Genomic DNA, 13,736 nt, shown 5'->3' with positions numbered 1-13,736 from the left:
AAAAATAAAAAACTTTAACCTAATCTACCCCAAACCAACCGATCCCTCACCCTCTTAGCCGCCTCCCTCCCTTCCACTCATCTTCTTCATCGAGCCATCAGCCAAGGAGGTTCCATAGCCGAGTTTTCTTCGAAACTTCGAGTTGTTCATCGTCCCGTCGTCCCGGAATCGTCACACACGCCGTTTTCGCTTCAAACCACGGTGCAAGGCATGTCTCCTTTCGTTTTTATTATTCTATAACAGTGTTCATGTGTGTGGGTGTGTATGCATCAGTTTTTATTCAAGGATTTCAGAAAAATAATCGAGATGTGTTTGATGTATGCGCTTGGTGCTTGAAATTGCAATCATGTTCACAATTTTTTTTAACATGGATCGGTCCAGGACGGTTGCTGATGGTTCGTGGGTTCTGTTAGGGTCCTTAGAGTCGAACCATGGCAAGGCTTGGGTCTGAGAAGGGCTAGGCCGATCGGGTTTGTGGTGGGGTGTGCAGATCGGCGCAGGGTAAGGGTTATGTGGAAGGGGCCCGATCTCTCCTTCCTTGGTCTGCATGGAGTCGGGGTAAGGGTAGGGCTAGGACCGCCCAGATGTGGGCTATATCTGGGCGGTGGTGCTCCGGCCAGGGGCGGCCGGAGCTGGCCGACAGCAGGCCAAGAAGGCCTGCTGCTCACGACCGAGCCGAGGGGAAGCAAGGGGGGATCGGGTTATGGGTTTTGGTGATTTACCGGGTCGGGTAGGAGTCTGGGTCGGGTCTGGGCAGTAGCAGGGTCGGGTCAGGTGGTCCGGGTCCGGGTTAGGTGGGCCGGGCTCGGGTATTTTAATTTTAAGTGAATTAATAAGTTAATGGGTTTTTATTTGGGCTATTAGATTTAATTAATGTATGGGCCACTTTTAAATATTATTTTGGGTTATGTTTAATTTTATTTGGGCTTAATTAATTTAATTAAGTGAGCCCACTAATTTTTATGGGCTTTAGGACCCATGAAAGTTATTGGGCCAGTCTTTGGGCTTTTGGGCCCATTGGGCCAGAATAGGTTGTTAATGGGCTTTAATTAATTAATTGGGCTTAGAATAATTTTTATTGGGCTTAAGTATGTTATTGGGCCAGTCTCAGTGTTAATGGGCCAGATTTAAGTAAATGGGCTTGAGTGTTAGGGCCAGCAGTCCAGGACCATCCATGAGAAAATTGCATGTTTCCTGATTATATATTTAATTATTTTATGCATTGAATTTATTTTAATATTTATATGTTAGTAAGAAATTAAATTAAATATATATGAAGGACACACCTTTTATTTAAGTACATGCATGCATGAAATAATTTTATGCATAATTAAATGTTTAAGGTTGAGCAATAATAAAATATTTTATGTTGGAAGTTGAAGTAGTGTGACAATTTAAGGGGGATTCGTCCCCATATGTGAACTATTGAAGGGCAGTTTACTGCCAATTTAAGAGGTGATTCGTCACCGCCACGTACGTTGGTTTCCACGCTGATCAGTATTTAATGTATGATTTAAGGTTACACTACGGATACAACCATGCGATGTTAGAAAATTAATTGCTCAACAATATTATGTATTATGTATGTCTATGTTAATTTAAGTTATGTTTATGTCATGATATTTTTTAAGAATGCTTATTCATGTATATGTATGTATTAGTATTAAATTGATTTAAATTATTTTAAACCCTTGTTATGTTAGCATGTTGGGCCTCTAGGCTCACTACACTGGTATGGTGCAGGTGAGTACGTTGAGGATGAGGTTGTACCCACCGGAGGCGAGGATGTATGAGCGGACATGCAGCGACCCCGTGACCGTGATAGTTGTCTGAGTCATTACGCATGTTTTTGAATATTTCAGCATGTTATACTTTTATTTATTTTCAGTGGTTGAAAGTATTACTCATTTTATTTAACAATTTTCAGTGCATGCAAAATTTATTTATTTTGCTTATGACAGTATTTTATTAAATGTTTGACTCAGATATTTAATTTATTAAAGGTTGCATTTTTATTTAATTTATTTATTTTTAAATCTATTTATTCTGTGCATATATGTATGGGCATGTATGTACATATTTTTATTTAGTAAGTAAAAAAAAAAAAAAATTTCTGCATATTTATTTATAATTAGAGGGTTAGGGTCGTTTCAGTTGGTATCAAAGCACGGTCCTCAGAGGGGTCATTACTGCTATGCGAGCTCAGAAGTCCACGCTACCGGTCTGTAAGTTTTAAATGTTTATAGCATGATTTAATTTTTAGAATTTAAGTTAGCATTAATTTTAAACAACTTAGTTATGCATGACGATTTACGTAAAGAAATATGTGGTGGTGCAGAATGCCTCCTAGACCGATGAACAGATGTGGGGGATCTCCACCTACACCTCCACCTCCACCTCCACTTCCGCAGAACCCTCTAGCAGCATTGGAGCAGGCCAATGCGAATATGATGGCAGGGATTACTGCTCTGTTAGAGCAGCAGGCTACTCGTCCCAGGTTGTCCCATGAGGAGGACGTTGCTGAGAGGTTCCAGAAGAAGGGACCCAAGGAGTTTGTTGGTACCACCGATCCTTTGGTGGCGGAGGGATGGATTCGCTCTCTGGAGTCCATCTTTGCTTATATGGGGATCACAGACACCGACAGGGTGAACTGTGCGACGTACATGCTGAGGGGTGACGCGGCGCTTTGGTGGGAGGGTGCTGTCAGGGGAGTTCACCTTCCTACAATGACGTGGACAGAGTTTAGGCGTATCTTTTACGCCAAGTACTTCACAGAGGATGTGCGCAGTCGCATGATCCGGGAGTTTATGAGTCTCCGTCAGGGGGACAAGACAGTGGTCGAGTACGTGAGTCAGTTTGAGAGGGGATGTCGCTTTGTGCCTCTGATTTCAGATAGTCCACCAGATAAGTTGAGGCAGTTTGTGGAGGGTTTGAGGGCGGATATCAAGAATGATGTTCGCATGGCAGACGTCCTTACTTATGAGTCTGCAGTCAGTAGAGCCTTGCGTTCCGAGGAGGTTCGGAGAGAGATTCAGAGAGAGCAGCAGGGGAAGAGGCAGTTTCAGGCTGGGTATCAGCGACCATCTTCGCAGCCTCCTGCGAAGAAGCAGTATACAGGGCCGGCTAAGGGCCCGAATCCACAGCAGAGGCCACAGCAGCAGAGGGGCGGGGCCCCTAATGCCATAGCTTATCCTACTTGCCCGAAGTGCCAGAAGATGCATTCGGGACCTTGTCTATTGGGAGCAGGAGTTTGCTACCACTGTAGGGAGCCAGGGCATCAGATAGCTAACTGCCCGAGGAAGAAGAACACCGCTGGTAGGGTGTTTGTGATACAGGCCGAGGAGGTAGATCCAGACACCTCCTTGATCACCGGTATATCTTACCCGTAACTTTTAATAATTTTCCTTTGGTTAAAATTTAGTCTTTAATTTGGATTTATTGTTATTTGGGTTATTTAACTGCATGTTAGAATAGGAAGCATGTTTTACTTGTGATTAGAATTAAGAATTTGTAGTGACTCGTTGGGGAAAATTTAGTAGTGGTATGAAATTGTTGGGAATTTTCTGCGTGCAGGGAGAATTCTAGTTGGAGGCAACTCCACGTTTGCGTTGCTAGATTCAGGGGCTACGCATTCGTTTATCTCCCTGGAGTTTATCAGGCGGGTAGGCATCACACCTGAGAGTAGTGACAGCGGGTATGATGTTATTATGCCGTCAGGGCAGATTATTTCTACCTCGAAGGTTATTCGAGGACTGGAGTTAGAGCTGCAGGGACACTCCATTCGAGTAGATGTGGTGGTTTTGCCATTGAGTGGTTTCGATTTGATTTTGGGTATGGACTGGTTGACAGTCAATGGAGCTTCGATTGATTTTCGTCGGAGATCAGTGTCAGTGAGACCTACAATAGGCGACCCGTTCACTTTTCATGCATCTCAAAGCAGTGACATGCCTAAGGTGATATCTCTTATTCAGGCGAGGAAGTTGTTGAGACGGGGTTGCCAGGGGTTTCTAGCGAGTATTGTCACGACTTCAGAGCCATCTAGCAGATCATTATCAGAGATAGAGGTGGTTCGTGACTTCCCGGATGTCTTTCCGAAGGATGTTGCCGGAATTCCACCAGTGAGAGAGGTGGAGTTCAGCATCGACTTAGTGCCAGAAACTGTGCCTATCTCTAAGGCACCGTACAGACTTGCTCCTACCGAGATGAAAGAGTTGAAGGAGCAGATTCAGGAGTTGTTAGAAAAAGGCTTCGTACGTCCTAGCTTTTCTCCATGGGGAGCTCCGGTGTTATTTGTGAAGAAGAAGGATGGCAGTATGAGACTGTGCATCGATTATCGAGAGCTCAACAGGGTTACCGTGAAGAACATGTATCCACTGCCGAGGATAGAGGATTTATTTGACCAGTTGCAGGGAGCTTCAGTGTTCTCCAAGATCGACCTGCGATCTGGTTATCATCAGTTGCGTGTTAGAGATGCAGATGTGTCCAAGACTGCTTTCAGGACACGATATGGGCATTACGAGTTCTTAGTGATGCCATTTGGGATGACCAATGCTCCAGCGGTTTTTATGGATCTCATGAACTGAGTCTTTCAGCCGTATCTAGATCAGTTCATCATAGTCTTTATTGATGATATTTTGATCTATTCTAGGAGCATCGAGGAGCATAGACAACATCTTCAGACAGCCTTGCAGACTTTGAGGGAGCATCGGTTGTATGCCAAGTTCAGCAAGTGCGAGTTTTGGCTTGAGCAGGTGGCATTTCTTGGCCACATTATTTCGAGAGATGGGATTGCAGTTGATCAGTCTAAGGTTGAGGCAGTGCAGAATTGGGGTATTCCGAAGAATGCTTCAGAGATTCGCAGTTTCTTGGGTTTGGCAGGATATTATAGGAAGTTCATCAAGGATTTTTCCTCTATTGCAGTACCCTTGACTTCCTTGACCAAGAAGAATGCGAAGTTTATCTGGAGTTCAGACTGTCAGAGGAGCTTCGATCAACTGAAGGAAGCACTCACTACTGCACCAGTGTTAGCGATGACAGTACCACACGAGGAGTTAGTGGTGTATACCGACGCGTCTAAACTAGGTTTAGGCGCAATGCTTATGCAGTGTGGTAAGGTTATTGCGTATGCGTCGAGACAGCTGAAGATTCATGAGCAGAATTATCCGACGCATGACTTGGAGTTGGCAGCAGTGGTTTTCGCTTTGAAAATCTGGAGGCACTATCTGTATGGAGAGAAGTGCAAGATTTTCACAGACCACAAGAGTCTCAAGTACTTATTCACACAGAAGGAGTTGAACATGAGACAGCGCAGATGGTTGGAGTTGGTGAAGGACTATGACTGTGACATTAGATACCATCCGGGTAAAGCTAATGTAGTGGCCGTTGCTTTGAGTCGGAAGTCGTCAGTGGTATCATGTTTGACCGTACAGTTACCACTACAGAGCGAGATTCAGAGATTTGGCTTGGAGTGTTATCCGAGTGGCCATGCACCGAGCTTGTCAGTGTTGACGGTGCAGCCAGTTCTGCGAGATCGGATTAGAGAGGGACAGTCTACTGATGAGGAGTTGCAGCGATGGAGACAGAGAGATGAGGCTAGAGGTAACCTCTTGTATACAGTGGAGGATGGTATCGTTCAGTACCGTGGTAGGATGTGGGTACCGAACGTCGATCAGTTGAGAGCTGAGATCTTAGCAGAGGCTCACACATCTCCGTACTCCATTCACCCCGGAAGTACGAAGATGTACAAAGATTTGCAGCTATTGTATTGGTGGCCCGGGATGAAGAGTGACATCGGGAGAGTGGTGTCAGAGTGCTTGACTTGTCAGCAAGTCAAGGCAGAGCATCAGCGTCCAGCAGGACTTCTTAGACCTCTTCCTATTCCGGAATGGAAATGGGATAATATTACGATGGACTTTGTGGTTGGCTTACCGAGGAGTGCCAGAGGTTGCACAACGATTTGGGTGATTGTGGATAGACTCACCAAGTCAGCTCATTTCTTGCAGGTGAGGACTACTTATTCTTTGACACAGTATGCAGAGCTTTACATCAGAGAGATTGTTAGACTGCATGGCATACCAGTGTCTATTGTGTCAGACAGAGATCCGAGATTCACATCTGCGTTTTGGAAGAGTCTGCACACGGCTTTGGGGACGAGGCTTTTGTTCAGTACAGCATTTCATCCCCAGACAGATGGTCAGTCTGAGAGGGTGATCCAGGTTCTCGAGGATCTTCTGAGAGCTTGTGTCATTGATTTTCGGGCTCTTGGGAGACTAGACTGCCATTAGTGGAGTTTACCTATAACAACAGTTTTCAGTCGTCTATAGGTATGGCTCCTTATGCAGCATTGTATGGGAGGAGATGCAGATCTCCTGTGCATTGGGATGAGGTTGGTGAGCGGATTTTACTGGGTCCTGAGATTGTGCAGCAGACAGCTGACATTGTGACTCAGATTCGAGATCGGATGAGGACTGCTCTGAGTCGGCAGAAGAGTTATGCAGATGCTAGACGACGAGATTTGGAGTTCGCCGTAGGTGATCACGTATTCCTGAAGGTGTCACCTATGAAGGGAGTAGTGCGTTTTGGCCGGAGAGGCAAGCTTAATCCGAGGTATATAGGGCCGTTCGAGATCTTGGAGAGAGTTGGCACGTTGGCCTACCGTTTAGCTCTACCTCCAGGGCTAGCGGCAGTGCACAACGTTTTCCATGTATCCATGCTTCGGAGATATGTCTCCAACCCATCGCATGTGTTGGATTTCGAGCCCTTACAGTTGCCACCAGATCTAGTGTATGAGGAGAGGCCAGTGCGGATCTTGGCAAGGGAGGAGCGGAGGCTTAGGACGCGGGTCATACCGATGGTCAGAGTCCAGTGGCTGAATCACTCAGAGGAGGAAGCTACTTGGGAGACCGAGGCAGACATGAGGACTCGCTACCCGGAGTTGTTCGGGTAAGTACTTTAATTTCGAGGACAAAATTCAATTTAAGGGGGGGGGGGGGGGGAGAATTGTAACACCCGGTATTTTAAATACGTAAATCCGCATGCATAATTAGGATATTTAATTATTTAAACTTTAGATTTATGGGTTAAATAATTATGTGAATTATTTGTGCATGATTTAATTTATTTTTAAGCATTTAACCCATAATTAGTGATTTTTATGATTTTTAGTATTTTAATTATTTTATCGCGTAGACGGGACCGTGGACGGACGAGATGACAACTTTCTAGCCAATTAATTTCATGAGCCTTTTTAGAGCCCTAAAATATTATTTTGAGTTTTATTATCTCAAAATTTTTAGTATTTAATTTTATTTAATTTTAGGAGTCCATTTTATTCAAAATTAGCCAAAATATTGACTTTTTAGTATTTTTAAAATTCCTTTAATTTATAATTTCGGGATTTTGTTTATGATTAACTTAAATTATCAGATTTTAATTTTTATTTATAGTTTTAAAATTTTAGGTTTTATATTTAAAACGTTTAATTATCCTAAAACCTATTTTAATTAAAAATAAAAACTTTAACCTAATCTACCCCAAACCAACCGATCCCTCACCCTCTTAGCCGCCTCCCTCCATTCCATTCATCTTCTTCATCGAGCCATCAGCCAAGGAGGTTCCATAGCCGAGTTTTCTTCGAAACTTCGAGTTGTTCGTCGTCCCGTCGTCCCGGAATCGTCACACACGCCGTTTTCGCTTCAAACCACGGTGCAAGGCATGTCTCCTTTCGTTTTTATTATTCTATAACAGTGTTCATGCGTGTGGGTGTGTATGCATCAGTTTTTATTCAAGGATTTCAGAAAAATAACCGAGATGTGTTTGATGTATGCGCTTGGTGCTTGAAATTGTAATCATGTTCACAATTTTTTTTAACATGGATCGGTCCAGGATGGTTGCTGATGGTTCGTGGGTTCTGTTAGGGTCCTTAGAGTTGAACCATGGCAGGGCTTGGGTCTGAGAAGGGCTAGGCCGATCGGGTTTGTGGTGGGGTGTGCAGATCGGCGCAGGGTAAGGGTTACGTGGAAGGGGCCCGATCTCTCCTTCCATGGTCTGCATGGAGTCGGGGTCAGGGTAGGGCTAGGACCGCCCAGATGTGGGCTACATCTGGGCGGCGGTGCTCCGGCAAGGGGCGGCTGGAGCTGGCCGGCAGCAGGCCAAGAAGGCCTGCTGCTCACGACCGAGCCGAGGGGAAGCAAGGGGGGATCGGGTTATGGGTTTTGGTGATTTCCCGGGTCGGGTAGGAGTCTGGGTCGGGTCTGGGCAGTAGCAGGGTCGGGTCAGGTGGTCCGGGTCTGGGTTAGGTTGGCCGGGCTCGGGTATTTTAATTTTAAGTGAATTAATAAGTTAATGGGTTTTTATTTGGGCTATTAGATTTAATTAATGTATGGGCCACTTTTAAATATTATTTTGGGTTATGTTTAATTTTATTTGGGCTTAATTAATTTAATTAAGTGAGCCCACTAATTTTTATGGGCTTTAGGACCCATGAAAGTTATTGGGCCAGTCTTTGGGCTTTTGGGCCCATTGGGCCAGAATAGGTTGTTAATGGGCTTTAATTAATTAATTGGGCTTAGAATAATTTTTATTGGGCTTAAGTATGTTATTGGGCCAGTCTCAGTGTTAATGGGCCAGATTTAAGTAAATGGGCTTGAGTGTTAGGGCCAGCAGTCCAGGACCATCCATGAAAAAATTGCATGTGTCCTAATTATATATTTAATTATTTTATGCATTGAAATTATTTTAATATTTATATGTTAGTAAGAAATTAAATTAAATATATATGAAGGACACACCTTTTATTTAAGTACATGCATCCATGAAATAATTTTATGTATAATTAAATGTTTAAGGTTGAGCAATAATAAAATATTTTATGTTGGAAGTTGAAGTAGTGTGACAATTTAAGGGGGATTCGTCCCCATATGTGAACTATTGAAGGGCAGTTTACTGCCAATTTAAGAGGTGATTCGTCACCGCCACGTACGTTGGTTTCCACGCTGATCAGTATTTAATGTATGATTTAAGGTTACACTACGGATACAACCATGCGATGTTAGAAAATTAATTGCTCAACAATGCTATGTATTATGTATGTCTATGTTAATTTAAGTTATGTTTATGTCATGATATTTTTTAAGCATGCTCATTCATGTATATGTATGTATTAGTATTAAATTGATTTAAATTATTTTAAACCCTTGTTATGTTAGCATGTTGGGCCTCTAGGCTCACTACACTGGTATGGTGCAGGTGAGTACGTTGAGGATGAGGTTGTACCCACCGGAGGCGAGGATGTATGAGCGGACATGCAGCGACCCCGTGACCGTGATAGTTGTCTGAGTCATTACGCATGTTTTTGAATATTTCAGCATGTTATACTTTTATTTATTTTCAGTGGTTGAAAGTATTACTCATTTTATTTAACAATTTTCAGTGCATGCAAACTTTATTTATTTTGCTTATGACAATATTTTATTAAATGTTTGACTCAGATATTTAATTTATTAAAGGTTGTATTTTTATTTAATTTATTTATTTTTAAATCTATTTATTCTGTGCATATATGTATGGGCATGTATGTACATATTTTTATTTAGTAAGTAAAAAAAAAAAAAAAATTCCGCATATTTATTTATAATTAGAGGGTTAGGGTCGTTTCATCTTCTCTCTTCGGCAGCCTCACATAGAGGCAGAAAGATGGGATGGAACGCTGTACAGAAAGGAGGCGCTTAGTTTCTTTAGGGCTTAAGGGCCAAGCAAATGGGCTGGGGAAAATAAGAATATTAGTTGGGCCAAAGCCCAACACACACCCCTTCTGGCTAAAAAATGACAAAAATGTCATTGACTTTTATGAACTATTTAATTTATCATTTATGTTATGTAGGGGTATTTTCGTCATTTTTTAGCTGAAAAGAGTGTGTATGCTACAAATCTAGAATCAGAGGGGGTTATTAGCTTAAAAAATTTTCACAGGGGGTTATTAGCTAACACGGGATTTCACAAGGGTGATATATGCAATTTTCCCTAATTTAAACATATATAAATATAAACCATGTAAATGTATTAATTAAATAATATTCAAATTAAACAGTGAATTTTCTGAGTTGTTGAACAAGCAGACTATGAGTTGAAATAAAATAAGTGATCCTTCGGTACGTGAAATGTCAGTGTCTTTTCGATATATAGAAATTATTTAATTTTTCAAAAATTATTATTTACCTTTTAGAAATCAAAATATTACTGCCTTTCAAAGTTAATTGACACTTTGTTAATTTACATTGATTAAAATATAACAATATTATATATAATGATGTAGTGTCTATCAACTAAAACTAACAAAAAGTATATGTTTTGCGTGTGTAAAAAAAAAGTTTTTATATTTATATTTTTTTTAAAAAATAAAACTTATATTTATATTTTTTTTAAAAAATAAAACATGAAGGAGTGAAAGAAATTTAGTGAGTAGTTGATAAGTTGATTAATTTTGAAATAAATTAATTTGATATGATTATTATAATGTGTTCATGTTTTGTATACTAGTATAGATACGCATGCGAGGGCACGAACTTTGAATATGGTTTTCATCGAATCTCTGTGTATTCATGATCTCAAAGGTAATGAAAATGTATTCATTAATTTTTGCATATTTCATCTGTTAGATAGAAATATACATACTCAGACTTCTTATGAATGAAATTAATAATTATTAGGAAACTATATGGCCGAAGCTGTAGTCTCTGTGGCGTTGGAAACGCTTGGAAATCTGTTGATAGAAGAAGCAACATTTCTGAGAGGAGTGAAAGATCAAGTTAAGGGCCTTCAAACTGAGTTTGGCAACTTACTATCACTCTTAAAAGACGCAGATCGTAAACAACATGATAGCGAAACGATTCGAAACTGGATCAAAGAGATCAGGAGTCTTGCATACAGAGCCACATACTACTGAATATGTGGGGAAAGCTGCTGGTACTGGAAAAGGAGATCTGGGATTTGTTAACATTCTGAAAAGATTAGTCTGTTTTGCGAATGAAATGGCAACTTTACACAACATTGGTTCTGAAATAGAAACAATCAAGTCACACATCACCATCCTCACCGGGAAAATGGATAAGTTTGGCATAGAAGCCATAATTAGACGTGACGAATATCAAGAAGAAAGTACTTCTGATGACAACAAACGGCGTTTCATTAGAAAAACATATGCTTACGAGGAGCTTCAACATTTCGTGGGGATGGATTACGACATCGAAAATCTTGTTTCTCTTCTAGTTTCTGATCAAGAAATTAGTCGCCATCCGGTTATCGGTGTATGGTGAATGGGCGGTTCCGGGAAAACCACTGTTGCCAGCAAGGTTTATAAGGATGTCAGAGTCAAAAGATATTTCGAGTCATTTTCTTCGGTTTGCATAACCAAAAAATTGAAAGAGTGAGTGCCCTGTTAGCCAACTTGTGGCTAAAGGTTTTTATGACTGTAAATAATCTTTGTTTAATATAATGAGTAGGTCTCCTGTGAGACGGTCTCACAAATGAGACGGGTCAACCCTACCCATATTTGCAATAAAAAGTAATACTTTTGGCATAAAAAATAATACTTTTTCATGGGTTATCCAAATAACAGACCCGTCTCACAAAAATGACCCATGAGACCGTCTTATAGGAGTTTTTGCCTAATATAATTTACACTTTTATATTGGCTTTTGCTTTATCTTTTATCATATTATTATGTTGTGACGTACTATACGATGTTTAGATAAAGAGCTTGAGTATACTAGAGTGCATGTAAGATGTGATAGTAACTTTTGAATGACTGTCATGAAATACATCTTATAATCACTGTATATTCTAAATAGTTCCTAGTCAATTGAGCCGTCCGCAAATAAGGATAAGGATCGCTCGAGATTGAGACTAGCATTTGCGATGCCAAGTACCGCGTTTCATTGGTATGGAACATAGAGATGTTCGAAGCATGCAAATGGATATTCATTTGATGGATGATCGAACTACCCTATTCAAACTTTCCAAGTGGTTTTCACTAATTGAGTGGATAAGTCCGCGGTTTTAGGTTTTACACCATTAGTCCTTACTACTTGAAATATCATGGAGACTCTATATGCTAGTACTGTACTTTGACTCGTTTACCGACTCTATGAGGGTCATCAGGTGTCGAGATTGAGTACAGTTACTGTAAGGCCCGCAAATATTAAATTATTAATTATGGGATTTGAGAATTAAATTCCATATTATGGGCTAATATTGATTTGAAAAGTTATGGAAATGATAGATTTAATTTCTGAGCCGAAAATATTTAATTTGAGAATTTACGGATTTTGAGAATTAAATTCCGAGAATTTTTCAATTAAAAGAATAAATATTCGATTTGAATATTTATGGAATTTCAGATTAAATTCCATGTTTCGGGAATTAAAGAAGATTAATTTTGAAGATAAAACCCGATCAGGGACTGAGTTGCAAATATTGAAGTTTGAAGGGCTAAAGTGCAAAAGGCCAGGATTATTTAATTAATTCGATTTTAGTTCATTTTAATCCGAGTATATTTAATTTGAGAATATTTAGAGTTTCGATTTTAATTCTAATATTCTTAAATTATTTTGGATTGAAATTGAATTAAAAAGAAGGCTGAGGACTGAATTGCAATTTATTAAGTTTCAAGGGCTAAATTGCAATTACTGAATACATATCCGATTTTAAGTATATTATTCAGCATGGATACGTGTATTTGTAAGAACACATTCAGAATATTGAACAGAGGAGAGCCGAGAGCCGAGAGTTCTTCATTTTTCTTTAGCTTTCGAAAGTTCAAATCGTCGTAACTTTTGATTCGATTGTCCGATTTCAATTCCGAAAGATGTTGTGGAATCCTTGCGACGAGGGCTTCAATTTTGTGTAAGTATTATGATGTGTTTGATAGATTTCGAAATCAGTTATGAGCAGAGATCAGAACTTGATGTTAGTTTTGTGTTCGTGCATGTTTATTCATTCCGATATTGAAACCGAATTGACGAAAGACTATCGTTTGTATTAGCTATGATTTCCAGCAGATGTTTTGAGTTGTATAGACTTTGATTTTGCTGGTATGATGATTATGATGGGATTATATAGCTGATATATGATGTATGAATGATTGGAATAGTTAGAATTGGTTTTGATATTTTGTCGGTTACCAATTTTCAGTCGCTACGCCGTCAATTCGTGTTTTTGGACTGTTTTGATAGCCTATAACTGAGATAATATATTCGTCTAGATGTTATTGACGATATAGCAATTTATTTCTTAGTTTCAGACTACGTTTGAAGGCTAACGACTCAAGATTCCGACTTCAAACCAAAGAAGATGAAGTGAGGTTTGAAATGAATTGTATTGAAGAGATATTGATGATTTTGAATCGATATGGAAATGATTGAATAGAATGAAGATTGATATGAATGTTTTGATGGTATGTTTCAGATTTGAAGCGTTCAAAACAGAAGAAATACGAAGGTATAATGACGATATTGAGAGTCAGGAATTTTGAAACTCAAGAACGATTCTTCTTGAGTTGTTCCGCAAAAATCACATACGTATTTATTGTTTTGATTGATTTTAATGTTGTCGATCCATCCCAGGTAGTGGATCTTTGATTTTGAGTCGATGTGTTATGATACGAGAATGATACGAATTGATTATATGCCGAGGTCGGAGGACGACCTTATTTTCGAATCCGGAATGATTTCGATAGATGG

General features: G+C 40.1%; 1 protein-coding gene across 1 annotated transcript; it reads left to right on the top strand.

The window, feature by feature from the left end:
• The first annotated feature begins 10,714 nt into the window (after positions 1–10,714).
• On the top strand, positions 10,715–11,312 carry LOC140879078 (putative disease resistance protein At1g50180). Its single transcript, XM_073282722.1, has 2 exons — positions 10,715–10,804; positions 10,860–11,312. Exons 1-2 carry the CDS (start codon positions 10,715–10,717, stop codon positions 11,310–11,312), a joined length of 543 nt encoding a protein of 180 aa, XP_073138823.1.
• Positions 11,313–13,736: the final 2,424 nt, after the last annotated feature.

Source organism: Henckelia pumila, chromosome 2, assembly GCF_033568475.1.
Source record: "Henckelia pumila isolate YLH828 chromosome 2, ASM3356847v2, whole genome shotgun sequence".
Taxonomy (NCBI): Eukaryota; Viridiplantae; Streptophyta; class Magnoliopsida; order Lamiales; family Gesneriaceae; genus Henckelia; species Henckelia pumila.
The sequence above is the reverse complement of the archived record's forward strand: the minus strand, read 5'-3'. Positions and strand labels throughout refer to the sequence as shown.